At 42.8% G+C, this 27,825-nt stretch overlaps 2 protein-coding genes across 4 annotated transcripts in view; both read right to left on the bottom strand.

The window, feature by feature from the left end:
• Positions 1–2,493, bottom strand: part of LOC133537891 (protein TANC1-like) — a 389,287-nt gene extending 386,794 nt beyond the window's left edge. For 2 of the 3 annotated variants that reach the window (XM_061879023.1, XM_061879025.1), the window contains exon 1: positions 2,322–2,492. The gene's annotated coding sequence lies outside the window, so the exon portion shown is untranslated. Of the gene's footprint in view, positions 1–2,321 lie in introns of all 3 variants that reach the window. The other variant, XM_061879022.1, reaches the window with a different exon arrangement.
• An 8,848-nt stretch (positions 2,494–11,341) lies between these two features.
• On the bottom strand, positions 11,342–26,185 carry LOC133537890 (death-associated protein-like 1 homolog). Its single transcript, XM_061879021.1, has 4 exons — positions 26,006–26,185; positions 21,239–21,335; positions 11,795–11,858; positions 11,342–11,711 (listed from the first exon to the last, which is right to left on the bottom strand). Exons 1-4 carry the CDS (start codon positions 26,073–26,075, stop codon positions 11,595–11,597), a joined length of 348 nt encoding a protein of 115 aa, XP_061735005.1. The 5' UTR covers positions 26,076–26,185; the 3' UTR covers positions 11,342–11,594.
• Between the last annotated feature and the right edge of the window lie 1,640 nt (positions 26,186–27,825).

Here is a 27,825-nt window from a genome sequence, read left to right as displayed (position 1 = left end):
TAGTTGCGAACTTTATCGTCGATATTCGCTACTAAATCCTTTCAGCAAAAATATGACAATATGGCGAAATTATCAAGTATGACACATAGAATGGACCTGCTATCCCCGTTTAAATAAGATTGTCTCATTTCAGTAGGCCTTTAAAGACCTACCCGAACGTGGGATGCTTCCACCGTCGAGGGGGGGGGGGATAAAAGCTCAGCCCGGCTGCCTTCGCTTCGCCTCGTCGAGAAACGTGGCTTCCCTCAGAGACAATGGCGGTCACCACACCCCTGTAACTTTCAGGTACGACTATACAATCTCACTAAAACACTAGTAACACAATAAGCAGATAAGAGATTTTCCGAAATTATCCTAGTAAATGTGTCTACTAACATCTCAATCGCTCCCACTGCCCTCTGCTTTTTTTTTCTAGTCCTTCACTCTCACTTTCCTCATCCAAGAATCTTTCATCCTCGCTCACATTAATGGGAAAATTGTCACTTTCTCGGTCCGAATCGCTCTCGCTGCTGGTGGCCATGATTGTAAACCACGTGAGGATGTGGGGAGCTCCACAACCCGTGACGTCACGCGCATATCGTCTGCGACTTCCGGTACAAGCAAGGCTGTTTTATTAGTTGCGAACTTTATCGTCGATGTTGGCTACTAAATCCTTTCAGCAAAAATATGACAATATCGCGAAATTATCAAGTATGACACACAGAATGGACCAGCTATCACCGTTTAAATAAGATTGTCTCATTTCAGTAGGCCTTTAAAGACCTCCCCGAACGTGGGATGCTTCCACCGTCGAGGGGGGGGGGGGGGGGGGGGGGGGAAATAAAAGCTCAGCCCGGCTGCCTTCGCTTCGCCTCGTCGAGAAACGTGGCTTCCCTCAGAGACAATGGCGGTCACCACACCCCTGTAACTTTCAGGTACGACTATACAATCTCACTAAAACACTAGTAACACAATAAGCAGATAAGAGATTTTCCGAAATTATCCTAGTAAATGTGTCTACTAACATCTCAATCGCTCCCACTGCCCTCTGCTTTTTTTTTTCTAGTCCTTCACTCTCACTTTCCTCATCCAAGAATCTTTCATCCTCGCTCACATTAATGGGAAAATTGTTACTTTCTCGGTCCGAATCGCTCTCGCTGCTGGTGGCCATGATTGTAAACCACGTGAGGATGTGGGGAGCTCCACAACCCGTGACGTCACGCGCACATCGTCTGCGACTTCCGGTACAGGCAAGGCTGTTTTATTAGTTGCGAACTTTGTCGATGTTCGCTACTAAATCCTTTCAGCAAAAATATGACAATATGGCGAAATTATCAAGTATGACACATAGAATGGACCTGCTATCCCCGTTTAAATAAGATTGTCTCATTTCAGTAGGCCTTTAAAGACCTCCCCGAACGTGGGATGCTTCCACCGTCGAGGGGGGGGGGGGATAAAAGCTCAGCCCGGCTGCCTTCGCTTCGCCTCGTCGAGAAACGTGGCTTCCCTCAGAGACAATGGCGGTCACCACACCCCTGTAACTTTCAGGTACGACTATACAATCTCACTAAAACACTAGTAACACAATAAGCAGATAAGAGATTTTCTGAAATTATCCTAGTAAATGTGTCTACTAACATCTGAATCGCTCACACTGCCCACTGCTTTTTTTTTCTCTAGTCCTTCACTCTCACTTTCCTCATCCAAGAATCTTTCATCCTCGCTCACATTAATGGGAAAATTGTCACTTTCTCGGTCCGAATCGCTCTCGCTGCTGGTGGCCATGATTGTAAACCACGTGAGGATGTGGGGAGCTCCACAACCCGTAACGTCACGCGCACATCGTCTGCGACTTCCGGTACAGGCAAGGCTGTTTTATTAGTTGCGAACTTCATCGTCGATGTTCGCTACTAAATCCTTTCAGCAAAAATATGACAATATGGCGAAATTATCAAGTATGACACATAGAATGGACCTGCTATCCCCGTTTAAATAAGATTGTCTCATTTCAGTAGGCCTTTAAAGACATTATTAATAAAGCCCAAGTAAGCTAGCATGCTAACGATAGCTTGTATCACTTTGAGCAGCGTGTTGCGTTCAGGGAGTCGCCGCCTAACCAAAAAGTTTCCAACCGAGTAAAAGTTTACTCAGCGAGTGGACGAATTACATTTAACGACTTAAAAACGCAGCGTTAAGGATAATAGTCTGGAATGTTCATAAAGTAAAAAGCCCCTCCGTGCCGCTGTCAGTCCCGCTGGATGTGACTGCTAGGCGGACATGTCCCAACATTTCCCCTCCTGAACGAACTATTAGGAATAATAGACACCATCATTAAATCTTACCTTAGAGTAAGTTCCTTCTTGAAAAACCACTTTTCTCCAGAATTTGAGAGTAACTCCATACACACACGTTCCCACTTGATGCACCACCAGCGTTAACTGAGCGGACGCTGGGCTCCTCCTCCTTCCGAGCATGAGGTCATCTGTGCGGCGAGGCTCACCAGTCTCCTCCCCTTTGGTCCGTGAACGCCACATAACCAAGATACTGGAGACAAGATAAGTCAAGGGTGTTCAAAGTGCGGCCAGAGGGCCATTTTTGGCCCGCAGCTAATTGTTTAGTGGCCCGCCACACATTCTGGAAATGCTATTGCAAAAATGAAAAAAAAAAAACACTAAAAAGTTGCAATGTTGACCCAAAGCTGCCATGCAAGCTGTTTGTTTTTCTTTTGTCTTTCTTTATTTTGCTCTTATTGCCAATGCTAAAAAATAAAAAATAAAAGTTTTTTTTTTATAATGAATTATTGCCCTTTTTAAGGCTCCAATTACTTCAAATATTTCACTTTATAATGTTTTACGTGGAAAATATGATGTGCATATATTGTGTGCTGCGAATAGGTGGCGACTTGTCCAGGGTGTACCCTGCCTTCCGCCCGATTGTAGCTGAGGTAGGCGCCAGCCCCCCCCGTGACCCCAAAAGGGAATAAGCGGTAGAAAATGGATGGGTGGATATTGTGTGGTTGCCATATAAAAATAGTGTTTTCTTTGACAAAAGAGCATAAAACCAACAAAATAATAGTTAATACGTAAAATTGACAGATATATCTGAAGTTGATCTCGTAACTTAAGTGTTGAAAGTAAAATATGTATCATTTTATGACGGGGGGAACTTTTGGATCCAAAAAAAGTGGGATTTTATTTATTTTTTCACTGTGATCACTTAGAAATAATAATACATTTAAATCAATGGTGTCCTGCATTATTGATCTTTTTAGAGCTCCAAATTACTTCAGATCAAAAATTGCTTTCTGAATGTTTTGGGCAATGGGGGAAATACTGCATATTTCAGTTTTACTATAAAAAAAACAAAGTTGTCTTTGACTGAAAAGGCATAACAACTTTTTTATTATTTTTTTATTTTTTACTTTATAACAACCTGAAGTTGATATAGAGATTTACTGTAAGCGTTACATAAAAAATGAAAATAATAATTTGACTTATTTTTAACATGTTAATGACGGAGACCCTCTATGGTCCCTGGGAGTCCTAAAGATAAAAAATAAAAAAAATCCATATATTTTGTTATGGTTTGAAAATGAAAAATATCAAAACAGCCCCTGCATGTTTTAATTTTTCCGTTTGTGGCCCTCAGTGGAAAAAGTTTGGACACCCCTGAGATAAGTGGATGCTACACTTGAATTGTGACGTTTTGATATCCGCGTGATTAATGGGAGTAGTAACACTATCCTAAAGGGTTATTTATAGTTAATTTTGTAAATTATTAACAGTTTGATTCTCTTTGTGGTGTATAACTAACTACATGATCTCACTGAGAGCTGTTTCTAAATAAGTCAATGCACTTGAGCCAACAGCACCCTCTAGTGGCCACTTTCTTTTATGTTGTTTTGTCTGCAAACAGTGAAGTACACTATATTGCCAAAAGTATTTGGCCACACATCCAAATGCTCAATCAATCCATCATCCATCCATTTCCTACCGCTTATTCCCTTTTGGGGTCGCTGGTGCCTATCTCAGCTACAATCGGGCGGAAGGCGGCATACACCCTGGACATGTCGCCACCTCATCGCAAGGCCAACACATCCATCCATTTTCTACTGCTTATTCCCTTTAGTGGTTGCGGGGGGCGCTTGCGCCCATCTCAGCTACAATTGGGCGGAAGGCGGTGTACACCCTGGACAAGTCGCCACCTCATCACAGGGCCAATTTAGTGTTGCCAAGCAACCTATCCCCAGGTGCATGTCTTTGGAAGTGGGAGGAAGCCGGAGTACCCGGAGGGAACCCACGCATTCCCGGGAAGGACATGCAAACTCCACACAGAAAGATCCCGAGCCCAGGATTGAACCCTGACAACTCAGGACCTTAATCAATCAATGTTTATTTATATAGCCCTAAATCACTAGTGTCTCAAAGGGCTGCACAAACCACAAAGACATCCTCGGTAGAGCCCACATAAGGGGAAGGAAAACTCACACCCAGTGGGACGTCGGTGACAATGATGACTATGACGAATAATTCTTTGCAAAGAAAAAATTAATTTATGAGTTTGAACATCAAATATCTTGTCTTCGTAGTGCATTCAATTGAATATGGGTTGAAAATCATTGTATTCCGTTTATATTTACACCTAACACAATTTCCCATAGCTCGGTTGGTGGAGCGGCCGTGTCAGCAACTTGAGGGTTGCAGGTTCGATCCCCGCTTCCGCCATCCTAGTCACTGCCGTTGTGTCCTTGAGCAAGACACTTTACCCACCTGCTCCCAGTGCCACCCACACTGGTTTAATGGTAACTTAGATATTGGGTTTCACTCTGTAAAGCGCTTTGAGTCACTAGAGAAAAGCGCTATATAAATATAATTCACACACTAATTCACATATGGAAACGGGGTTTATATATGCAGATGATGTAGTCCTGATGGCTTCATCTGGCCGGGATCTTCAGCTCTCACTGGATCGGTTCGCAGCCGAGTGTGAAGCGACCGGAATGAGAATCAGCACCTCCAAGTCCGAGTCCATGGTTCTCGCCCGGAAAAGGGTGGAGTGCCATCTCCGGGTTGGGGAGGAGACCCTGCCCCAAGTGGAGGAGTTCAAGTACCTAGGAGTCTTGTTCACGAGTGGGGGAAGAGTGGATCGTGAGATCGACAGGCGGATCGGTGCGGCGTCTTCAGTAATGCGGACGTTGTATCGATCCGTTGTGGTGAAGAAGGAGCTGAGCCGGAAGGCAAAGCTCTCAATTTACCGGTCGATCTACGTTCCCATCCTCACCTATGGCCATGAGCTTTGGGTCATGACCGAAAGGATAAGATCACGGGTACAAGCGGCCGAAATGAGTTTCCTCCGCCGGGTGGCGGGGCTCTCCCTTAGAGATAGGGTGAGAAGCTCTGCCATCCGGGAGGAGCTCAACGTAAAGCCGCTGCTCCTTCACATCGAGAGGAGCCAGATGAGGTGGTTCGGGCATCTGGTCAGGATGCCACCCGAACGCCTCCCTAGGGAGGTGTTTAGGGCACGTCCAACCGGTAGGAGGCCACGGGGAAGACCCAGGACACGTTGGAAAGACTATGTCTCCCGGCTGGCCTGGGAACGCCTCGGGATCCCCCGGGAAGAGCTAGACGAAGTGGCTGGGGATAGGGAAGTCTGGGCTTCCCTGCTTAGGCTGCTGCCCCCGCGACCCGACCTCGGATAAGCGGAAGATGATGGATGGATGGATGGATGGAAACGGGGTTTATATATCGAAAAAACTATTTTCCTTTCCGCAATGAACTTAAAATAACAATGACCCGGTCTTCGTACTTCACAGCTTGAAGCACATTTTTCTCAGTCCTGTGTGTAAGAAGTGCTTTGTTCCAGGGTCAGCCAGGCCCTTCACATGCTTGACAGAGAGCGCAGACACACACTAGTGCCAGTGAAATGTAGCAAGTCTGAGGGGCAGAGGACCACCAGGTGCTGCAACATGTCTCTGACCTCTGCGGAGGCATGCGTCAGCAGGAACATTCACCACTGCAGCGCTGCGTTTTAAACAAATTTAAACACTGTTTGGCACGAAAAACCAAAACTTGACGTATGAAAAGGTAGCACAGCACCACTGTCGGAGGTATCAAATGTCTTTGACATTTGCAGAGTTGCAGACAGTAGCTACACTGCAACAGAATGACAGTTTGCCTTTAAACCTCCTTTTAGACCAGTTGATCTGCCGTCTCTTTTCTGCTCAGCCCCCCTCTCCTGCGTGGAGAAGTGACCACAGATGGCTCGACAAGAGAATGCCAAGAGTGTGCAAAGCAGTTATCAGAGCAAAGGGTGGCCATTTTGAAGAAACTAGAATATAAAAACACGTTTTCAGTTATTTCACCTTTTTTTGTAAAGTGAAGTGAATTATATTTAATAGCGCGTTTCTCTAGTGACTCAAAGCGCTTTACATAGTGAAAGCCAATATCTAAGTTACATTTAAACCAGTGTGGGTGGCACTGGGAGCAGGTGGGTAAAGTGTCTTGCCCAAGGACACAACGGCAGTGACTAGGATGGTGGAAGCGGGAATCGAACCTACAACCCTTAAGTTGCTGGCACGGCCACTCTACCAACCGAGCTATACCGCCACATGTGTTCATCCATAGTTTGGATGTGACCATATACAATGTAAATAGTCATGAAAATAAAGAGAAAACACTGAATGAGAAGGGGTGTCCAAACTTTTGGCCTGGACTGTACATAAAAGTACTGTTTTTTACTGAAAGGATGTAAGTAAATGCAGCGATTGGGGTAAAAATTAAAGTAAAGTGACTTCTTTCCAAAAATACTTAATAAATTAAATGGACGGGACCGACTTTTGCTTGTGTTTCCTGCCTTTACCCATTCAACATATTTTCACCTGCACATTACCTACCTTCCCTGCATCCTGGGGTCACACTGGTGCTTCTTTCTTTCACCCATACATGCTGGTGCTTTCTGCCATCACCCAGATAACATATCTTTACCTGCACTTTACCTACCATCTCTGTACTCTGGAGTCGAACTGGTGCCTCCTTCTTTCACCCAGTCAACACATCTTTACCCGCACACTACCTACCTTCTCTGCACTGTGTGGTCACGCTGAAGCTTCCTGCTTTTAAGCGGCCGTCTTGAGACGGCAGCGGCGCAGCAGTTCTTTGAAGGCTCGTAAAATAAAAACCGGAGCAGTTAGAAAAACATTTTGCGCAACTTTTAATCAGAAGGGTTCAATCTCTCTCCTGTGCGAGTTTGAAGCTGACACAACAAACGCGCTCAGAGGAGATAATGTTTGAAAAAAGGTGACAGGTTTTTACAAAACTTTGTTTTGAAGGGGTGATTGCCAACTTCCTGTTGATTTTTGCTGAAAGATGTAAATTAATGAACTGTAGGTCTAAGTGAGACCTACATAAAGGTTTTTGTTTGATGTCTCTACGACATTTCTACCGTAAGTTACGAGCAGCTTTGTCTGTGTTTTCTTCCTAGGAGCAGTTTTGTCTGTGTTTTATTCCTAGGGGGCGCTAAAGCGCAAGTCTGAGTTTTGGGGTATGTTTTTTTTTTATTAAATCACAATTTTTGCCAGTCCTGATGTGTGTGTTCAGTTTGGTGAGTTTTGAAGCATTTTAAGGGGGTGAAATTACAGCTCAGAGGCAAAAATGACATTTTTTGGAGACTTTTGTTTTGAAGGGTTTTTTGCCAACTTCCTGTTGATTTTTGCTGAAGGATGTAAATGAATGAAATGTAGGTCTAAGTGAGACCTACATAGAAGTTTTTTGTTTCATGTCTCTACAACATTCCCACCGTAAGTTACGAGCAGCTTTGTCTGTGTTTTCTTCCTAGGAGCAGTTTTGTCTGTTTTATTCCTAGGGGGCGCTAGAGCGCAAGTCTGCGTTTTGGGGTTTGTTTGTTTTTTATTAGATCACAATTTTTGCCAGTCCTGATGTGTGTGTTCAGTTTGGTGAGTTTTGAAGCATTTTAAGGGGGTGAAATTACAGCTCAAAGAGGCAAAAATGAAATTTTTAGGAACATTTTGTTTTGAAGGGGTTTTTGCCAACTTCCTGTTGACTTTTGCTGAAGGATGTAAATGAATGAAATGTAGGTCTGAGTGAGACCTACATAGAAGTTTTCTGTTTCATGTCTCTACAACATTCCCACCGTAAGTTACGAGCAGCTTTGTCTGTGTTTTCTTCCTAGGAGCAGTTTTGTCTGTGTTTTATTCCTAGGGGGCGCTAGAGCGCAAGTCTGAGTTTTGGGGTTTGTTTGTTTTTTATTAAATCACAATTTTTGCCAGTCCTGATGTGTGTGTTCAGTTTGGTGAGTTTTGAAGCATTTTAAGGGGGTCAAATTACAGCTCAAAGAGGCAAAAATGACATTTTTAGTAAACTTTTGTTTTGAAGGCTTTTTTGCCAACTTCCTGTTGATTTTTGCTGAAGGATGTAAATGAATGAAATGTAGGTCTAAGTGAGACCTACATAGATGTTTTTGTTTCAGTTCCCTGCGACATTCCTACCGTAAGTTACAAGCAGCTTTGTCTGTGTTTTCTTCCTAGGAGCAGTTTTGTCGGTGTTTTATTCCTAGGGGGCGCTAGAGCGCAAGTCTGAGTTTTGGGGTTTGTTTGTTTTTTATTAGATCACAATTTTTGCCAGTACTGATGTGTGTGTTCTGTTTGGTGAGTTTTGAAGCATTTTAAGGGGGTCAAATTACAGCTCAGAGGCAAAAATGACATTTTTTGGAGACTTTTGTTTTGAAGGGGTTTTTGCCAACTTCCTGTTGATTTTTGCTGAAGGTCAGTTTATGAAATCTGGTTTTGAGTCAGACCTACATAGAAGTTTTTGTTTCATGTCTCTACGACATTCCTAATGTAAGTTACAAGCAGTTGTGTCTGTGTTTTTTTCTTAGGGGGCGCTAGAACGTAATTTTGAGGTTTTGTTTTTTGATTATATTGCAATTTTCACCAGTCCTGATGTGTGTGTTAAATTCGGTGAGTTTTGAAGCATGTTTAGCTGGTCAAATTATAGCTCAAAGAGGCAGCGGTATAATAATAATAATAAAACCTTAGAAATACAATAACGTCCTCAGTCCCGAAGGGACATTTGGTCCCTAAATACGAAGTAACTAATCAAGAATGACCTTGTAGTGAGAGCGTTCGCCCTGAGATCGGTCGGTCGTGAGTTCAAACCCCGGCCGAGTCATACAAAAGACCATAAAAATGGGAGAAATTACCTCCCTGCTTGGGACTCAGGGTTAAAGCACTAAAAATGATCCATGAGCGCGGCCACCGCTGCTGCTCACTGCTCCCCTCACCTCCCAGGGGGTTGGAACAAGAGTTTGGGTCAAATGCAGAGGTTAATTTCACCACACCTAGTGCGCGTGTGTGACTACTAGCGGTACTTTAACTTTTAAGTAAAAGTAGACGTAGCATTAAAACTAATCCGACAAGTAAAATTAATCCAACAAGTCAACGTAAAAGTAGCACGTTACAACCCACACCTATTTTGACTCCTCAAGTGACAATGCAGTTTGTATATTTTGGTGAACTGCATGAACATGTGTGGTACTATTACAAAACATGTTAAATCAACCTTAATTTATTACTGATGGTGTCATTTGTAAACTGATAGCGCATTGTTCTAATTCAGGCTCTTTAGCGCCGCCCTAGTGGCTCTCTGGAGCTTTTTAAATTTTTTGTTAAAAATGGAAAAAAATGAAGGAAAAAAAATACATTTTTTGTTTAAATATGGTTTCTGCAGGAGGACAAACATGACACAAACCTCTCTAATTGTTATAAAGCACAGTGTTTATATTAAACATGCTTCACTGTTTCGAGTATTGGGCGAGCGCCATTTCGTCCTACTAATTTTGGAGGTCCTTGAACTCACCATGATTTGTTTACATCAGGGGTGCCCATTACATCGATCGCGAGCTACCAGTCGACCGCGGGGGTGTGTCAGTCGATCTCCAGCCAGGCTTTTAAAAAAAAATAGACCTAAAAATTAGTGATCATCAATCTTCACCAAGACGTCACTTAAATGACATTCACGGTACCGGAGGGTCTTATGAGATGACGCTGGCTGCTGCAAGATCATTATTATGAAAATATGACCGAGAGGAAGGCGAGAAACACTTTTTATTTCAACAGACTCTCGCGCTGTACCTTCCGTCAAAACTCTAAAGGCCGACTGCACATTTCCTATCTTCACAATAAAAGCCCTGCTTCATGCTGCCTGCGCTAACTAAATACAGAGTCTCGGAAAACTGGCGTGCACAAGCGATCCCTCAGAAAGCTGGCGTGCACATCACTTGTGCACGCCAGCTTTCCGAGACTCTTATTTTGTTAGCGCAGGCAGCATGAAGCAGAGCTTTTATTGTGAAGATAGAAAATGTGCAGTCGGCCTTTAGAGTTTTGACGGAAGGGACGGCGCAAAAGTCTGTTGAAATAAAAAGTGTTTCTCGCCTTCCTCTCTGTCATTTTTTCATAATAATGAACTGGCAGCAGCCAGCGTCATCTCACAAGACCCTCGGGTGCCGTGAATGTCAATCAAGCAAGCTACGGAATTTGCCGCCAATGTTTTTCTTGTAAAGTGTATGGAAGCTGGATGAATTAGATGCCAAAAACCAACCACTTTCATGTGGTATTGTACAGAAAGGGCAACTTTTTTTTCTCCTCCATTTGAAAATGTGGGCGTTATCATCATTACTGTCTGATTCCAATCAATGCAAGTCATCAGAATCAGGTAATACACCAACTTATATTCTTGTCTTTGTGAAAGAAAGACATCTATATGTGTTACACATGCTTGTATTATCATTAAACACATTTAACTTGTTTACAAAAATGTCTCTTTCATAAATAAATAGATATAAATGATATATATAAATGAGGTAGATCCCCTCGAGTTGGTCCATTGAAAAGTAGCTCGCCTGCAGAAAAAGTGTGGGCACCCCTGGTTTACATGTACAACTTTCTCCGACTCTCTAGGACGTGTTTTATGCCACTTCTTTTTCTGTCTCATTTTGTCCACCGAACTTTTAACGTTGTGCGTGAATGCACTAAGGTGAGTTTTGTTGATGTTATTGTCTTGTGTGGAATTCTAATCAGGCATATTTGGTCCCTGAATGACTGCAAGCTAATCGATGCTAACATGCTATTTAGGCTAGCTATATGTACATATTGCTACATATTTGTAGCTATATTTGAGCTCATTTGTTTTCCTTTAAGTCCTCTTAATTCAATTTATATCTCATGACACACTATCAGTATGTAATATGGCTTTCAATTTTTTGTATTTTTGGTCTTTCAACATTTTGCTGACCCCTGTCTTAATTGAAACCATTTTTCGCCACCCAGTGGTCATTGAGTGATATTGCATATGTTATACAATTGTTTTATTTATTGTATGAAGTGCCAAGCCGTACAAAGATGTTTTTCAATGAAGGAAATGGAGGATATTCACATTACAGATCAAAAAGAAGGCTAATTTTAGACGGGGTAAACACGTTAGGTCACTATGCTACAGGGAACATGATTAGTATCCTCTAAAGTGTAACCAGATGAAGAAGAAAGCAGCTTATCTACAAGCCCGAGATCTCTGTCATGCATCGTTAAACGTGGACTCCATCCTCTAGTACTTCCTGGGCTGCTGGATTATGAAGGTCCGAGGAGAGTGAAGCTTCTCCGCAGCGGGCCGCAGTTTGCCGTGTCTCACGCTCGCTGGCGTCTCTGGGAAGTCGTGGCTCAACTGGAAACAATTTTAAAAATGCTAAAGAAAAACGTTCCGCTTAGGTTATACAAACAAGAAGAAAAAAAAAAAATGGTGTTTACCTTGTCGAGAGGTCCAGACAGAAGGAGACCGACTTGTTGCATCCTGTTCACACTGGACCCAGGCCTGAGGCGGGGGGGGGGGATCAATAACAAATCAATCTCACCTTTATAGTAATTATCAGTAGGGATGCACCGAAATGAAAATTTGTGGCCGAAGCCGAATAAAATTTAAGCGCTTGGCCGAAGGCCGAATGCCGGATAATGAATGCAGTTTTTCACAATTTTTTTAATATTGCATAAATAGCCTAGAATAAATATTTAGACATGTTTTTCAAATAAAGTAGTTTTTTATTGAATACAGACATTTTTTTAATATTCCAGTAGTCTTTGCTTTTCAAAAAAAGCAGTTTTTCATTTACGTTAGGCCTTCAAACAAAACATGCATTCCGGTAACAGTTCGAGATGCCACCTCAGTAGAAGCATTTAAGTCTCACCTTAAAACTCATTTGTATACTCTAGCCTTTAAATAGACTCCCTTTTTAGACCAGTTGATCTGCCGTTTCTTTTCTTTTTCTTCTATGTCCCACTCTCCCTTGTGGAAGGGGTCCGGTCCGATCCGGTGGCCATGTACTGCTTGCCTGTGTATCGGCTGGGGACATCTCTGCGCTGCTGATCCGCCTCCGCTTGGGATGGTTTCCTGCTGGCTCTGCTGTGAACGGGACTCTCGCTGCTGTGTTGGATCCGCTTTGGACTGAACTCTCGCGACTGTGTTGGATCCATTATGGGTTGAACTTTCACAGTATCATGTTAGACCCGCTCGACATCCATTGCTTTCCTCCTCTCCAAGGTTCTCATAGTCATTATTGTCACCGATGTCCCACTGGGTGTGAGTTTTCCTTGCCCTTATGTGGGCCTACAGAGGATGTCGTAGTGGTTTGTGCAGCCCTTTGAGACACTAGTGATTTAGTAAACATTGATTGATTGATTGAATGTGGATAAACCCACAACAAATGAATTATTGTCCTTTTGGCAAAAGTCTACTTAGCCACAGTAGATATGCTAATAATGTAAACAGAAGGCTTAAGTAAATCTCAATTAAGTGTGTGCTTGTAACCTCATACACTTATACAGGTACACAACATATCCCAACGTCACCGCGTCAAAAAATTGCGTCACACGCCACTATTCGGCCTTGTTTTTAACTCATTCCACCGAAGGCCGAATGTGGCTTTTTTTTGCCATATTCGGCCGAATATATTCGGTTACCGATTAATCGGTGCATCCCTAATTATCAGTGATCTCCAACTGTGGTATACCAAAAAAAACCCAAAAAAAACTAATTAAAGTACAGTGTTTTATTTTTATATTCAAACAGTGTGTGACCCGCTCAGTGCCCTTGTGGTTAGGGTCCGCTCTGAGATCAGTAGGTCATGAGTTCAAACCCTGGCCGAGTCATACCAAAGACTATAAACATGGGACCCTTTACCTCCCAGCTACAACTGGGTTATAGTAACACAGATACGACTGTATATACGGCGGATACGGCAAGTATCTGTAGTCAGTTGGAAGCGTGTCTTAATGAAATTAAACAATGGATGCCCGCTAACTTTTTGCAACTTAACGCCAAAAAAACGGAAATGCTGATTATCGGTCCTGCTAGACACCGACCTCTATTTAATAATACAACTTTAACATTTGACAACCAAATAATAAAACAAGGTGACTCGGTAAAAAATCTGGGTATTATTTTCGACCCAACTTTCTCCTTTGAGGCACACATTAAAAGCGTTACTGAAACGGCCTTCTTTCATCACCGTAATATCGCTAAAATTCGCTCCATTTTGTCCACTAAAGACGCCGAGATCATTATCCATGCGTTTGTTACGTCTCGTCTCGATTACTGTAACGTATTATTTTCGGGTCTCCCCATGTCTAGCATTAAAAGATTACAGTTGGTACAAAATGCGGCTGCTAGACTTTTGACAAGAACAAGAAAGTTTGATCACATTACGCCTGTACTGGCTCACCTGCACTGGCTTCCTGTGCACTTAAGATGTGACTTTAAGGTTTTACTACTTACGTATAAAATACTACACGGTCTAGCTCCATCCTATCTTGCCGATTGTATTGTACCATATGTCCCGGCAAGAAATCTGCGTTCAAAAGACTCCGGCTTATTAGTGATTAGTCTGCGGGCTATAGAGCGTTTTCCGTTCGGGCTCCAGTACTCTGGAATGCCCTCCCGGTAACAGTTCGAGATGCTACCTCAGTAGAAGCATTTAAGTCTCACCTTAAAACTCATCTGTATACTCTAGCCTTTAAATAGACCTCCTTTTTAGACCAGTTGATCTGCCGCTTCTTTTCTTTCTCCTATGTCCCCCCCTCCCTTGTGGAGGGGGTCCGGTCCGATAACCATGGATGAAGTACTGGCTGTCCAGAGTCGAGACCCAGGATGGACCGCTCGTCGGGACCCAGGATGGACCGCTCGCCTGTATCGGTTGGGGACATCTCTACGCTGCTTATCCGCCTCCGCTTGAGATGGTCTCCTGTGGACGGGACTCTCGCTGCTGTCTTGGATCCGCTTTGAACTGAACTCTCGCGGCTGTGTTGGAGCCACTATGGATTGAACTTTCACAGTATCATGTTAGACCCGCTCGACATCCATTGCTTTCGGTCCCCTAGAGGGGGGGGGGTTGCTCACATCTGAGGTCCTCTCCAAGGTTTCTCATAGTCAGCATTGTCACTGGCGTCCCACTGGATGTGAATTCTCCCTGCCCGCTGGGTGTGAGTTTTCCTTGCCCTTTTGTGGGTTCTTCCGAGGATGTTGTAGTCGTAATGATTTGTGCAGTCCTTTGAGACATTTGTGATTTGGGGCTATATAAATAAACATTGATTGATTGATTGATTGATTGCTTGGGACTCAGCATCAAAGGGTTGGAATTGGGGGATACATCCAATCCAATCCACTTTATTTATATAGCACTTTTACACAACAATAATGTTTCCAAAGTGCTGCACAGCCATGTTAAAAACAATATTATACTCCACCAATGACTGAATAAAAACAACAAATAAATAAATATAAAACCAATATAAAAATAAATATGATTAAAAACAATGTTAAAGCGTAAAAGCAATTAAAACTGTAAAATAGAAATCAAAACGTATAAAAAAAAAACCACACAGAGGACAACAGAGGACCACACAACTCACAGTGGACAAAAAAGGAGAGGAAGATTTTATATGTAAACAAACTGTTGCGTTTGTTTGTATTTTCCCCCCCCCATATTTTTTCCATTTTCAATCCATTTCTAAAAAAACGCTCCAGGGAGCCGCACTAAAGCAACCGATCAGTAGCTTTATGTCAGTTGCGGTATTAGTAGCTTTATGTTAGTTGCGGTATTAGTAGCTTTATGTTAGTTGCGGTATTAGTAGCTTTATGTTAGTTGCGGTATTAGTAGCTTTATGTTAGTTGCGGTATTGGTAGCTTTATGTTAGTTGCGGTATTAGTAGCTTTATGTTAGTTGCGGTATTGGTAGCTTTATGTTAGTTGCGGTATTAGTAGCTTTATGTTAGTTGCGGTATTAGTAGCTTTATGTTAGTTGCGGTATTAGTAGCTTTATGTTAGTTGCGGTATTAGTAGCTTTATGTTAGTTGCGGTATTAGTAGCTTTATGTTAGTTGCGGTATTAGTAGCTTTATGTTAGTTGCGGTATTAGTAGCTTTATGTTAGTTGCGGTATTAGTAGCTTTATGTTAGTTGCGGTATTAGTAGCTTTATGTTAGTTGCGGTATTAGTAGCTTTATGTTAGTTGCGGTATTAGTAGCTTTATGTTAGTTGCGGTATTAGTAGCTTTATGTTAGTTGCGGTATTGGTAGCTTTATGTTAGTTGCGGTATTAGTAGCTTTATGTTAGTTGCGGTATTAGTAGCTTTATGTTAGTTGCGGTATTAGTAGCTTTATGTTAGTTGCGGTATTAGTAGCTTTATGTTAGTTGCGGTATTAGTAGCTTTATGTTAGTTGCGGTATTAGTAGCTTTATGTTAGTTGCGGTATTGGTAGCTTTATGTTAGTTGCGGTATTAGTAGCTTTATGTTAGTTGCGGTATTAGTAGCTTTATGTTAGTTGCGGTATTAGTAGCTTTATGTTAGTTGCGGTATTAGTAGCTTTATGTTAGTTGCGGTATTAGTAGCTTTATGTTAGTTGCGGTATTAGTAGCTTTATGTTAGTTGCGGTATTAGTAGCTTTATTTTAGTTGCTGACCCCCGAACTAGGCAGTAATGCTTTCAAATGATGGCGCCATAGCAACACAAACCCAACATGCATGTATTTATTAACACAGTTTACAACATGAGACACAACTTTCACATGAACTGTGTTGATGTTTGCTGACTAGACTACTTGGGCGGCCTTTAAAAAAAACAACTAATGTTGGTCAGCAATAAAATTGCTGATGCGGCCATTATAACATGCATGAGTTTCAGCTGAGAAGTGCATGTAGAGCTAGATAAGGTCTTCAGAAGTCAAATGCAGCTACTGACAAAAGCTATGTCAGAAGTCCAAAAGCTGTTAATACCTGTTTCTTTTTTTAACTCATGTTTACTTTTGTAGCCCATGAGCAGATGAAATAATTGGTCCCGTCCAAAGGCAAAACCTAGTAACTCGCTTCTAGCTGATTTGGCGAAAACAAAGGAAAACCAATCTATCTTGATGCTGTCTTACAAAGATCTACAAAGTCCTCAAACGTATAGATGTTTTCTTGAGCTTTCATTTTCTTGCCGACTGAGCCATGGATTGAATCTGCTCTCATGAACGTGTGCCCTTTCTCCAGATATTTTATCACAATCTCGGGTGGGCCCCATTCTGCGTTTGCGCATTGGGCGAGAGCCGTGTACAGCGTCCAGTTTTTATTTTGACCTCCACAGTTATCTGCCCAAAAGAGTATGCAAGGGGAAGAATCAAGAACAATACATTTAATGAAGGTGCTTGCAACGTCCTGGGCAAATCTTCCAAATGTCCCCTCGTGCCATAATATCACATAATCACGTTGACCGTCGGCCCCCATTCGTGCAAATGTCTCATTAAAGACAATAAGGCGACTGACAAAGAAGCTCCGATTGGTCCCTTGAGATACTAGGTTTTTCTGTTGTATCCACGCGGTTAGGTGGTAGTTGCTAGGTCCTGCCATGCGCGTAACAGCTTACTTACGGAACAAATGACAATAATCGCATACACTAATGTAAAGCATATCACCTAGGAACTCCAAAATTATTATCAGCTCAGTTTTGACCCAAATTGAGTTACTGGGTTTTGCCTTTGGACGGGAGATTGTAACGTATTATTTTCGGGTCTCCCCATGTCTAGCATTAAAAGATTACAGTTGGTACAAAATGCGGCTGCTAGACTTTTGACAAGAACAAGAAAGTTTGATCACATTACGCCTGTACTGTATATACCTTTATATACATATATACATACATATATACCTATACTGGCTCACCTGCACTGGCTTCCTGTGCACTTAAGATGTGACTTTAAGGTTTTACTACTTACGTATAAAATACTACACGGTCTAGCTCCATCCTATCTTGCCGATTGTATTGTACCATATGTCCCGGCAAGAAATCTGCGTTCAAAGGACTCCGGCTTATTAGTGATTCCTAAAGCCCAAAAAAAGTCTGCGGGCTGTAGAGCTTTTCCATTTCGGGCTCCAGTACTCTGGAATGCCCTCCCGGTAACAGTTCGAGATGCCACCTCAGTAGAAGCATTTAAGTCTCACCTTAAAACTCATCTGTATACCCTAGCCTTTAAATAGACTCCCTTTTCAGACCAGTTGATCTGCCGTTTCTTTTCTTTTTCTTCTATGTCCCACTCTCCTTTGTGGAGGGAGTCCGGTCCGATCCGGTGGCCATGTACTGCTCGCCTGTGTATCGGCTGGGGACATCTCTGCGCTGCTGATCAGCCTCCTCTTGGGATGGTTTCCTGCTGGCTCCGCTGTGAACGGGACTCTCGCTGCTGTGTTGGATCCGCTTTGGACTGGACTCTCGCGACTGTGTTGGATCCATTATGGATTGAACTTTCACAGTATCATGTTCTCATAGTCATCATTGTCACCGACGTCCCACTGGGTGTGAGTTTTCCTTGCCCTTATGTGGGCCTACCGAGGATGTCGCAGTGGTTTGTGCAGCCCTTTGAGACACTAGTGATTTAGGGCTATATAAGTAAACAATGATTGATTGATTGATTGTGCTCCCCCCCCCCCAGCAAATCTGTGCATCACTATTATCAACCCTTGACCCGAGTTTGTTGATAAGTCATGAATTATGGCAGCCATACTGTTCTTCTCCTGTCCCATAAGTGGTTGCAGTTTTTGGGGTTTTTTCCCCCTGGTTGCAGGAGCTGTGCTCTTACGTGTTCTTGCTTTGAGGTTTCCGGTGTTTTCATGCATTTCTGCCTTTCCGGGCCCCTAGGGGATAGCCCAAAGAGGGGTGGTACTTTTAAGACTTCTTCACTGCTTTTTGGTGGATTTATGGCTCTGTCTTGGGGTGGTCTTTTGGCCATGGCTCGGTTGTTTGTGCCAGAGACCAGTCGCTGGCTCTCTCTCACACCGGAGTCTGCATGTAGAGACCAGAGGTTCCAGTGGAGATGTGGAGAAAGAGACAGGATTATGGAGCTGGTGTTGAACATCAGGGGAGAGGGTGGAAGTTTGTGTTGGCCATCGGTGGTCAGGAGAGGATGGATGATTGACAAAGTCCTGGCCGGATGAGCATGTATTGGACATTTCGGCTAGTGGGTGGCCTAGGACGGCGTTGGTGCTCTTGTTCACTTTATTGAGCTTTTTCTTGTTTCTGACCATGCTGCCAATTATTATTATTCAATTTAAATTAAAAAAATCAACCCTAGCAGACAATAACGTGGAGAACTTCAGAGGCGTTTTTTGTTGTTGTTTTTCTAAGCATGGAGCTTGGTCCGGGTCAGTATGTCAGACCCGTTACCAGTGAGGGTTGGACTCCGCCAAGGCTGCCCTTTGTCACCGATTCTGTTCATAACTTTTATGGACAGAATTTCTAGGCGCAGTCAAGGCGTTGAGGGGTTCCGGTTTGGTAACCGCAGGATTAGGTCTCTGCTTTTTGCAGATGATGTGGTCCTGATGGCTCCATCTGGCCGGGATCTTCAGCTCTCACTGATCGGTTCGCCGCAAAGTGTGAGGCGACTGGGATGGGAATCAGCACCTCCGAGTCAAGAGTCCATGGTTCTCGTCCGGGAAAGGGTGGAGTGCCATCTCCGGGTTGGGGAGTAGATCTGTATCGATCTGTTGTGGTGAAGAAGGAGCTGAGCCGGAAGGCAAAGCTCTCAATTTACTGGTCGATCTACGTTCCCACCCTCACCTATGGTCATGAGCTTTGGGTTATGACCCAAAGGACAAGATCACGGGTACAAGCGGTTGAAATGAGTTTCCTCCGCCGGGTGGCGGGTCTCTCCCTTAGAGATAGGGTGAGAAGCTCTGCCATCCGAGAGGAGTTCAAAGTAAAGCCGCTGCTCCTCCACATGGAGAGGAGCCAGATGAGGTGGTTCGGGCATCTGGTTAGGATACCACCCGAACCCCTCCCTACGGAGGTGTTCTGGACACGTCCGTCCGGTAAGAGGCCACGGGGAAGACTATCTCTCCCGGCTACCCTGGGAACGCCTCGGGATCCCCCGGGAGGAGCTGGATGAAGTGGCTGAGGAGAGGGAAGTCTGGGCTTCCCTGCTTAGGCTGCTGCCCCCGCGACCCGACCTCGGATAAGCGGAAGAAGATGGCTGGATGGGGCTTTTTAATGTGCACAAAATGTATTATTTATTGCTCATTTTGGGCTTTCTGTTGTGGTTTACTTCTGTTGCTTTATGTAGAAATGGCACCAGCTCTATACTCTCGGCAGGGTTCTTGAGGGTGCATGGGAGTTTGCCCAACCAGTCTACATGTGCGTTGTGGACTTGGAGAAGGCATTGGACCGTGTCCCTCGGGAAGTCCTGTGGGGAGTGCTCAGAGAGTATGGGGTATCGGACTGTCTTATTGTGGCGGTCCGCTACCTGTATGATCAGTGCCAGAGATTGGTCCGCATTGCCGGCAGTAAGTCGGACACATTTCCAGTGAGGGTTGGACTCCGCCAAGGCTGTCCTTTGTCACCGATTCTGTTCATAACTTTTATGGACAGAATTTCTAGGCGCAGTCAAGGCGTTGAGGGGTTCCTGTTTGGTGGTCGCGGGATTAAGTCTCTGCTTTTTGCAGATGATGTGGTCCTGATGGCTTCAGCTCTCACTGGATCGGTTCGCAGCAAAGTGTGAAGCCACTGGAATGGGAATTAGCACCTCCAAGTCTGAGTCCATGGTTCTCCCCCGGAAAAGGGGGGAGTGCCATCTCCGGGTTGGGGAGGAGAACCTGCCCCAAGTGGAGGAGTTCAAGTACCTAGGAGTCTTGTTCACGAGTGAGGGAAGAGTGGATCATGAGATCGACAGGCGGATCGGTGCGGCGTCTTCAGTAATGCGGACGTTGTACCGATCCGTTGTGGTGAAGAAGGAGCTGAGCCGGAAGGCAAAGCTCTCAATTTACCGGTCGATCTACGTTCCCATCCTCACCTATGGTCATGAGCTTTGGGTCATGACCGGAAGGATAAGATCACGGGTACAAGCGGCCCAAATGAGTTTCCTGGCTCTCCCTTAGAGATAGGGTGAGAAGCTCTGCCATCCGGGAGGAACTCAAAGTAAAGCTGCGGCTCCTCCACATCGAGAGGAGCCAGATGAGGTGGTTTCGGGCATCTGGTCAGGATGCCACCTGAACGCCTCCCTAGGGATGTGTTTAGGGCACGTCCAACCGGTAAGAGGCCACGGGGAAGACCCAGGACACGTTGGGAAGACTATGTCTCCCGGCTACCCGGGGAACGCCTCGGGATGAAGTGGCTGGGGAGAGGGAAGTCTGAACTTCCTTGCTTATGCTGCTGACCCCGCGACCCGGCCTCGGATAAGCGGAAGAAGATGAATGTGCAAAAAAATGTGCACAAAATGTATTATTTATCGCTCATTTTTGGCTTTTCGTTGTGGTTTACTTGTGTTGCTTTATGTAGAAAATGGCACCATTGAAGTAGCAGCTTGTTGAATCAGCTCTGTGCTCTTTTATAGAAATGTGTTTTTTTAAAATGGTTCCCTCATTTTCACAGGTTTACCTTCTTTTTGTGAACTATTTGAATATGCATTGGAATCACATAATTTCCCTATTGTGAGGAAAAACCAAGTGGGAGCCAACTGACAAACTGCAGTGCCCTCTGCTGGATCTAGTGGCACACTGCACAGGTTACTATTTAAAAATGGCAAAACAAATTTATTGCAACCACAACCTTTAGCTCCTTGCCTATATTTAGTGTAATACATACTTTAAATAGGGATGGTACAGCAACTGCATTATATCTCACGAGATTGTAAGGGTATAGCATTTTTTTGCATTCCATACATTTCACAGATTAGAAACCTTACCTGGATTTATCAGACCTCCTTGTGGGTTTCTCTGGAGTCCCGTGAGTGCTGGCCTCCTCCAAGCTTTTCTTGGCCACACGTTTACCTCCAGCTTTCACTGAAAACACACACAGACATTTAAAAAAAAGTTCTTAAAAAAAAAAATGGCAGGTTATGGAGTTGCACCTGCTGACCTTAAAAGACAAATCAAAAAAAAAAAAAAAAAGGAAGTATGCTTTTCACTTCAGCAAGACTTACGGTCACGGTGTATATGATATTTAAATATCATACACAGGAAGTTAAACATTATGAATCAGCTCACACAAAGCTGTTTACATTTTTGTCGTCATTTGGTATTCAATCAATCAATCAATCAATGTTTATTTATATAGCCCCAAATCACAAATGTCTCAAAGGACTGCACAAATCATTATGACTACAACATCCTCGGAAGAACCCACAAAAGGGCAAGGAAAACTCACACCCAGTGGGCAGGGAGAATTCACATCCAGTGGGACGCCAGTGACAATGATGACTATGAGAAACCTTGGAGAGGACCTCAGATGTGGGCAACCCCCCCTCCCTCTAGGGGACCGAAAGCAATGGATGTCGAGCGGGTCTAACATGATACTGTGAAAGTTCAATCCATAGTGGCTCCAAGACAGCCGCGAGAGTCCCGTCCACAGGAAACCATCTCAAGCGGATCAGCAGCGTAGAGATGTCCCCAACCGATACAGGCGAGCGGTCCATCCTGGGTCTCGACTCTGGACAGTCAGTACTTCATCCATGGTCATCGGACCGGACCCCCTCCACAAGGGAGGGGGGGACATAGGAGAAAGAAAAGAAGCGGCAGATCAACTGGTCTAAAAAGGAGGTCTATTTAAAGGCTAGAGTATACAGATGAGTTTTAAGATGAGACTTAAATGCTTCTACTGAGGTAGCATCTCGAACTGTATTAGGAAAAAAAAAATGCAATTCAGCTCTACACATTTTTCTTCCTTACAGGGAGTTTAAAAAAGGCATTTATTAAAAAAATAAAATAAATTATACATATATATATATAGCATTTTTTAAATGTATGCCCAATATTTTTTTCTATAAGGTAAGTGTCTATATAAAGTTTAAGCTCTGCTTAAAAAAAAAAAAGTCAACATAATTATTTTGTTTTAAAGACAAGTTATATTTGTCCTTAATGCAAGAAATCTGTGTTCAAAGAAATCCGGCTTATTAGTGATTCCCAGAGCCCCCCCCCCCCCAAAAAAAGTCTGCGGGCTATAGAGCGTTTTCTATTCGGGCTCCAGTACTCTGGAGCAGTTAGAGATTCTACCTCAGTAGAAGCATTTAAGTCCCATCTTAAAACTAATGTGTATACTCTAGCCTTTAAATAGACCCCTCTTTTAGACCAGTTGATCTGCCGTCTCTTTTCCTGCTCTGACTGTAAAAAATAAAAAAATAGATCCACTCCATGTCCATTGCACAGGTCGCCCAGAGGGGGTAGGTGATCTGCCGTCTCTCACTATTCCCTAGATCCACTCCACGTCCACTGCACAGGTCGCCCAGAGGGGGTGGTTGATCTGCCGTCTCCCACTATTCCCTAGATCCACTCCACGTCCACTGCACAGGTCGCCCAGAGGGGGTGGTTGATCTGCCGTCTCTCACTATTCCCTAAATTCACTCCACGTCCACTGCACAGGTCGCCCAGGGGGGGGACAGTTTATCTGAAGTCTCTCAATATAAACTAGATACACTCAACGTCCATTGCAACAGTCACCCAGGGGGGGACAGTTGATCTGCCGTCTCTCACTATAAACAAGATCTGCTAATAGTGAGGGGGTCCCACATCTGCGGTTTCCTCCAAGGTTTCTCATTGTATCCCATTGGGATTGAGTTTTTCCTTGCCCTGATGTGGCTTCGGCAGCCCTTTGAGACACTCGTGATTTAGGGCTATATAAGTAAACTTTGATTGCCCTAGTGTGTGAATGTGAGTGGGAATGTTGTCTGTCTATCTGTGCTGGCCCTGCGAGGAGGTGGCGACTTGTCCAGGGTGTACGCCGCCTTCCGCCTGATTGCAGCTGAGATAAGCTCCAGCACCCACTGCGACCCCAAGAGGGACAAGCGGTAGAAAATGAACAGATTATTGATACTCAGTGGCCTAGTAACCAAGTGGTTAAAGTGTCCGCCTTGATATCGGTAGGTTGGGAGTTAAAACCCCCGAGTCATACCAAAGACTATGAAAAATTGAGACCCATTATCTCCCTCCTTGGCACTTAGCATCAAGGGTTGGAATTGGGGGTTAAATCACCAAAAATGATTCCCGGGCACGGCCACTGCTGCTGCTCACTGCTCCCCTCCCAGGGTCAAATGCAGAGAATAATTTTGCCACACCTTTTGTGTGTGTGACAATCATTGGTACTTTAACTGTTTTTTGGATTGATATTTATACTTTTGAAATGTATGCCACTTTACAAATAAGACTCGAAAGGGACAAGCGGGAGAAAATGGATGGATGGACAATAAAAGGCCTACTGAAAGCCACTACTACCCACCACGCAGTCTGATAGTTTATATATCAATGATGAAATATCAACATTGCAACACATGCCAATACGGCCTTTTTAGTTTACTAAATTGCAATTTTAAATTTCGCGCAGAAGTATCCTGCTGAAACGTCGCGGTGTGATGACTCGTGCGTGTGACGTCACGCATTGTACAGGACATGTTGTTCCAGCCCTGATCCCAGCTATAAGTTGTCCGTTTTCATTGCATAATTCCACAGTATTATGGACATCTGCGTTGCTGAATATTTGCAATTTGTTAAATGAATAATGGAGACGTCAAAGAAGAAAGCTGTAGGTGGGAAGCGGTATATTGCGGCCGTCTTTAGCAACTCAAACACAGCCGGTGTTTCATTGTTTACATTCCCGAAAGACGACGGGGAAGCTTTACTATGGAACAGAGCGGTCAAGCGAACACGGTTGGATTCGACCACACACACACACACAAAGTACAGTGTATTATGCAGCGATCATTTCAAAAGATTGTGTTTCGAAGAGGAGGTTTCACGGTAGCAAAGGGGTTAGTGCGTCTGCCTCACAATACGAAGTTCCTGCAGTCCTGGGTTCAAATCCAGGCTCGGGATCTTTCTGTGTGGAGTTTGCATGTTCTCCCCGTGAACGCGTGGGTTCCCTCCGGGTACTCCGGTACACCTGGGGATAGGTTGATTGACAACACTAAATTGGCCCTAATGTGTGAATGTGAGTGTGAATGTTGTCTGTCTATCTGTGTTGGCCCTGCGATGAGGTGGCGACTTGTCCAGGGTGTACCCCGCCTTCCGCCCAATTGTAGCTGAGATAGGCGCCAGCGCCCCCCGCGACCCCAAAAAAGGGAATAAGCGGTAGAAAATGGATGGATGGGTGTTTCGAAGAGGGTCCCTTGCGAAGGGCAGAGATGGGCATCGCCACCACCCGTCGACTGGTGCTGAAGAAAGGGGCGGGGCCGATCTTCAGGTTGTACAGGTACCACCATATAATCTCACTAAAACACTAGTAACACAATAAGCAGATAAGGGAATTTACAGAATTATCCTAGCAAATGTCTTCTTCCCACTTCCAAAGACATGCACCTGGGGATAGGTTGATTGGCAACACTAAATTGGCCCTAGTGTGTGAATGTTGTCCGTCTATCTGTGTTGGCCCTGCGATGAGGTGGCGACTTGTCCAGGGTGTACCCTGCCTTCCGCCCGATTGTAGCTGAGATAGGCGCCAGCGCCCCCCGCGACCCCAAAAGGGAATAAGCAGTAGAAAATGGATGGATGGATGTGTGAATGTGAGTGTGAATGTTGTCTATCTGTGTTGGCCCTGCGATTAGGTGGTGACTTGTCCAGGGTGTACCCTGCCTTCCGGCCGATTGTAGCTGAGATAGGCGCCAGCGCCCCCCGCGACCCCGAAAGGGAATAAGCGGTAGAAAATGGATGTGTCTAATAACATCTGAATCACTCCCACTGTAGTCTTTTTTTTTACTTTTTTCTAGTCCTTCACTCTCACTTTCCTCATCCACAAATCTTTCATCCTCGCTTAAAATAATGGGGAAATTGTCAATTTCTCGGTCCGAATCGCTCTCGCCGCTGGTGGCCATGATTGTAAACAATGTTCAGATGTGAGGAGCTCCACAACTCGTGACGTCACGCGCACATCGTCTGCTACTTCCGGTACAGGCAAGGCTTTTTTTTTAATCAGCACCAAAAGTTGCGGACTTTATCGTCGACGTTCTCTACTAAATATTGTCAGCAAAAATATGGCGAAATGATCAAGTATGACACATAGAATGGACCTTTTTAAAAACGAAAATCTCATTTCAGTAGGCCTTTAAAGGCTAGTTATAGGAAGCTAATAATTAAAAAAATGATGTAAATGACGGCCCAAGAACAACAAGTGTGTGTTTTTATGAAAGTAAATATTTAATATCCTGATGATGGAGACAATGTATAAGATAGTTTTAATAGAATGTGTTCAAATGAGCGAGAGTATACTTTGTTACGTAAGTTGTGTTTGCACGCAGGCTGACTTGGCAGCTAAACAGATGCGAACTACAGAGCAACATTGTGTTGGGAAAAATGTAAAAAACAATAGAAAAAAAACTTGTTGATATTTTTTTAACACGACTTCGTCGCATGACAGCACGAAGTATTAGGAGCGCGATGCTCGGTGAGGTTTTAAACTAGCACACATAAACACGGTGGGAACGAAACAAATCAAAACAAAGTTTACGCGCAGGAAAAATAAAAAGTACCTGCAGGAGGATGTCCGGCTTTGAGCAGACGGCCGTCTTTAAAGTCACTCTTGCTGCCTTGTTGCACCATCTTTTTGTCCTCAAAGTATTCTTTTTTGTTTTTTAATGTGATCTTCTCTCAGTCAGCTCCCACTTTTTATGCTCCGACGTCATGCTGGCACAGGAAGTGACGTCGTGCTACCACAGGAAGTGAGCGCCTCCTTGCTAATGCTAATACGCAACAACTAAAAGAAGGGGTCACCAACGCGGTGGCCATAAGGAACAGATGACTGGCCTGTTCTAAAAGTAGCTCAAATAGCAGCACTTACCAGTGAGCTGCCTCTATTTTTTTAAATTTTATTTATTTACTAGCAAGCTGGTGTCGCTTTGCTGGACATTTTTAATTCTAAGAGAGACAAAACTCAAATAGAATTTGAAAATCCAAGAAAAAATTTTAAAGACTTGGTCTTCACTTGTTTAAATAAATTCATTTATTTTTATACTTTGCTTTTTATAACTTTCAGAAAGACAATTTTAGAGAAAAAATACAACCTTAAGAATGATTTTAGGATTTTTAAACACATATACCTTTTTACCTTTTAAATTCCTTCCTTTTCTTTCCTGACAATTTAATGTTCAAGTTTTTTTTTTCTGTTGTAAAGAATAATAAATACATTTTAATTTAATTCTTCATTTTAGCTTTTGTTTTTTTCGACGAAGAATATTTGTGAAATATTTCTTCAAACTTATTATGATTAAAATAAAAAAAAGGATTTTGGCAAATCTAGAAAGTCTGTAAAATCAAATTTAAATCTTATTTCAAAGTCTTTTTAATTTCTTTTAAAATTTTTGTTCTGGAAAATCTAGAAGAAATAAGGATTTTTCTTTGTTAGAAATATAGCTTGGTCCAATTTGTTATATATTCTAACAAAGTGCAGATTGGATTTTAACCTATTTAAAACATGTCATCAAAATTCTTAAATTAATCTTAATCAGGAAAAATTACTCATGATGTTCCATAAATATTTTTTTTAATTTTTTCCAAAAAGATTCGAATTAGCCTGTTTTTCTTTTCATTTTTTTCGGTTGAATTTAGAATTTTAAAGAGTCGAAATTGAAGATGAACTATGTTTCTTTTTACCTTTTAAATTCCTTCCTCTTCTTTCCTGACAATTTAAATCAATGTTTGTGTATTTTTTTTAATTTTATTCTAAAGAATAATAAATACATTTTAATTTAGTTCTTCATTTTAGCTTCAGTTTTTTCGACGAAGAATATATTTGTGAAATATTTCTTCAAAATTATTATGATTAAAATTCAAAAAAAATATTCTGGCAAATCTGTATTGGTCATATTTTGAGATGTTTTACTTTGATATTTTTCGCTATCTTTTAATTGGAGCTTTTTTCCCCAATTCCATTTCATGGTTCACATATCTTTAAAAAAAAAGAAAAGAAAAAAAAAAATATATATATATATATATATATATATATATATGTATTTTTTTAAAGATATGTGAACTATGAAATGTTAAAAATGTTTAAAATTTTATATATATATATATATATATATATATATATATATATATATATATTATTTTTTTTTTATTTAAAGATATGTGAACTATGAAATGGAATGGGAAAAAAAGCTCCAATTAAAAGATAGCGAGAAATATCAAAGTAAAACATCTAAAAATATGACCAATACAGATTTGCCAGAATATTTTTTTCAAATTTTAATCATAATCATTTTGAAAAAAATATTTCACAAATATTCTTTGTCGAAAAAACTGAAGCTAAAATGAAGAACTAAATTAAAATGTATTTATTATTCACATATAT

The sequence above is a fragment of the Nerophis ophidion genome, linkage group LG19 (genome assembly GCF_033978795.1).
Source record: "Nerophis ophidion isolate RoL-2023_Sa linkage group LG19, RoL_Noph_v1.0, whole genome shotgun sequence".
Lineage (NCBI taxonomy): Eukaryota > Metazoa > Chordata > Actinopteri > Syngnathiformes > Syngnathidae > Nerophis > Nerophis ophidion.
This window is presented reverse-complemented; position numbering and strand designations above follow the sequence as displayed.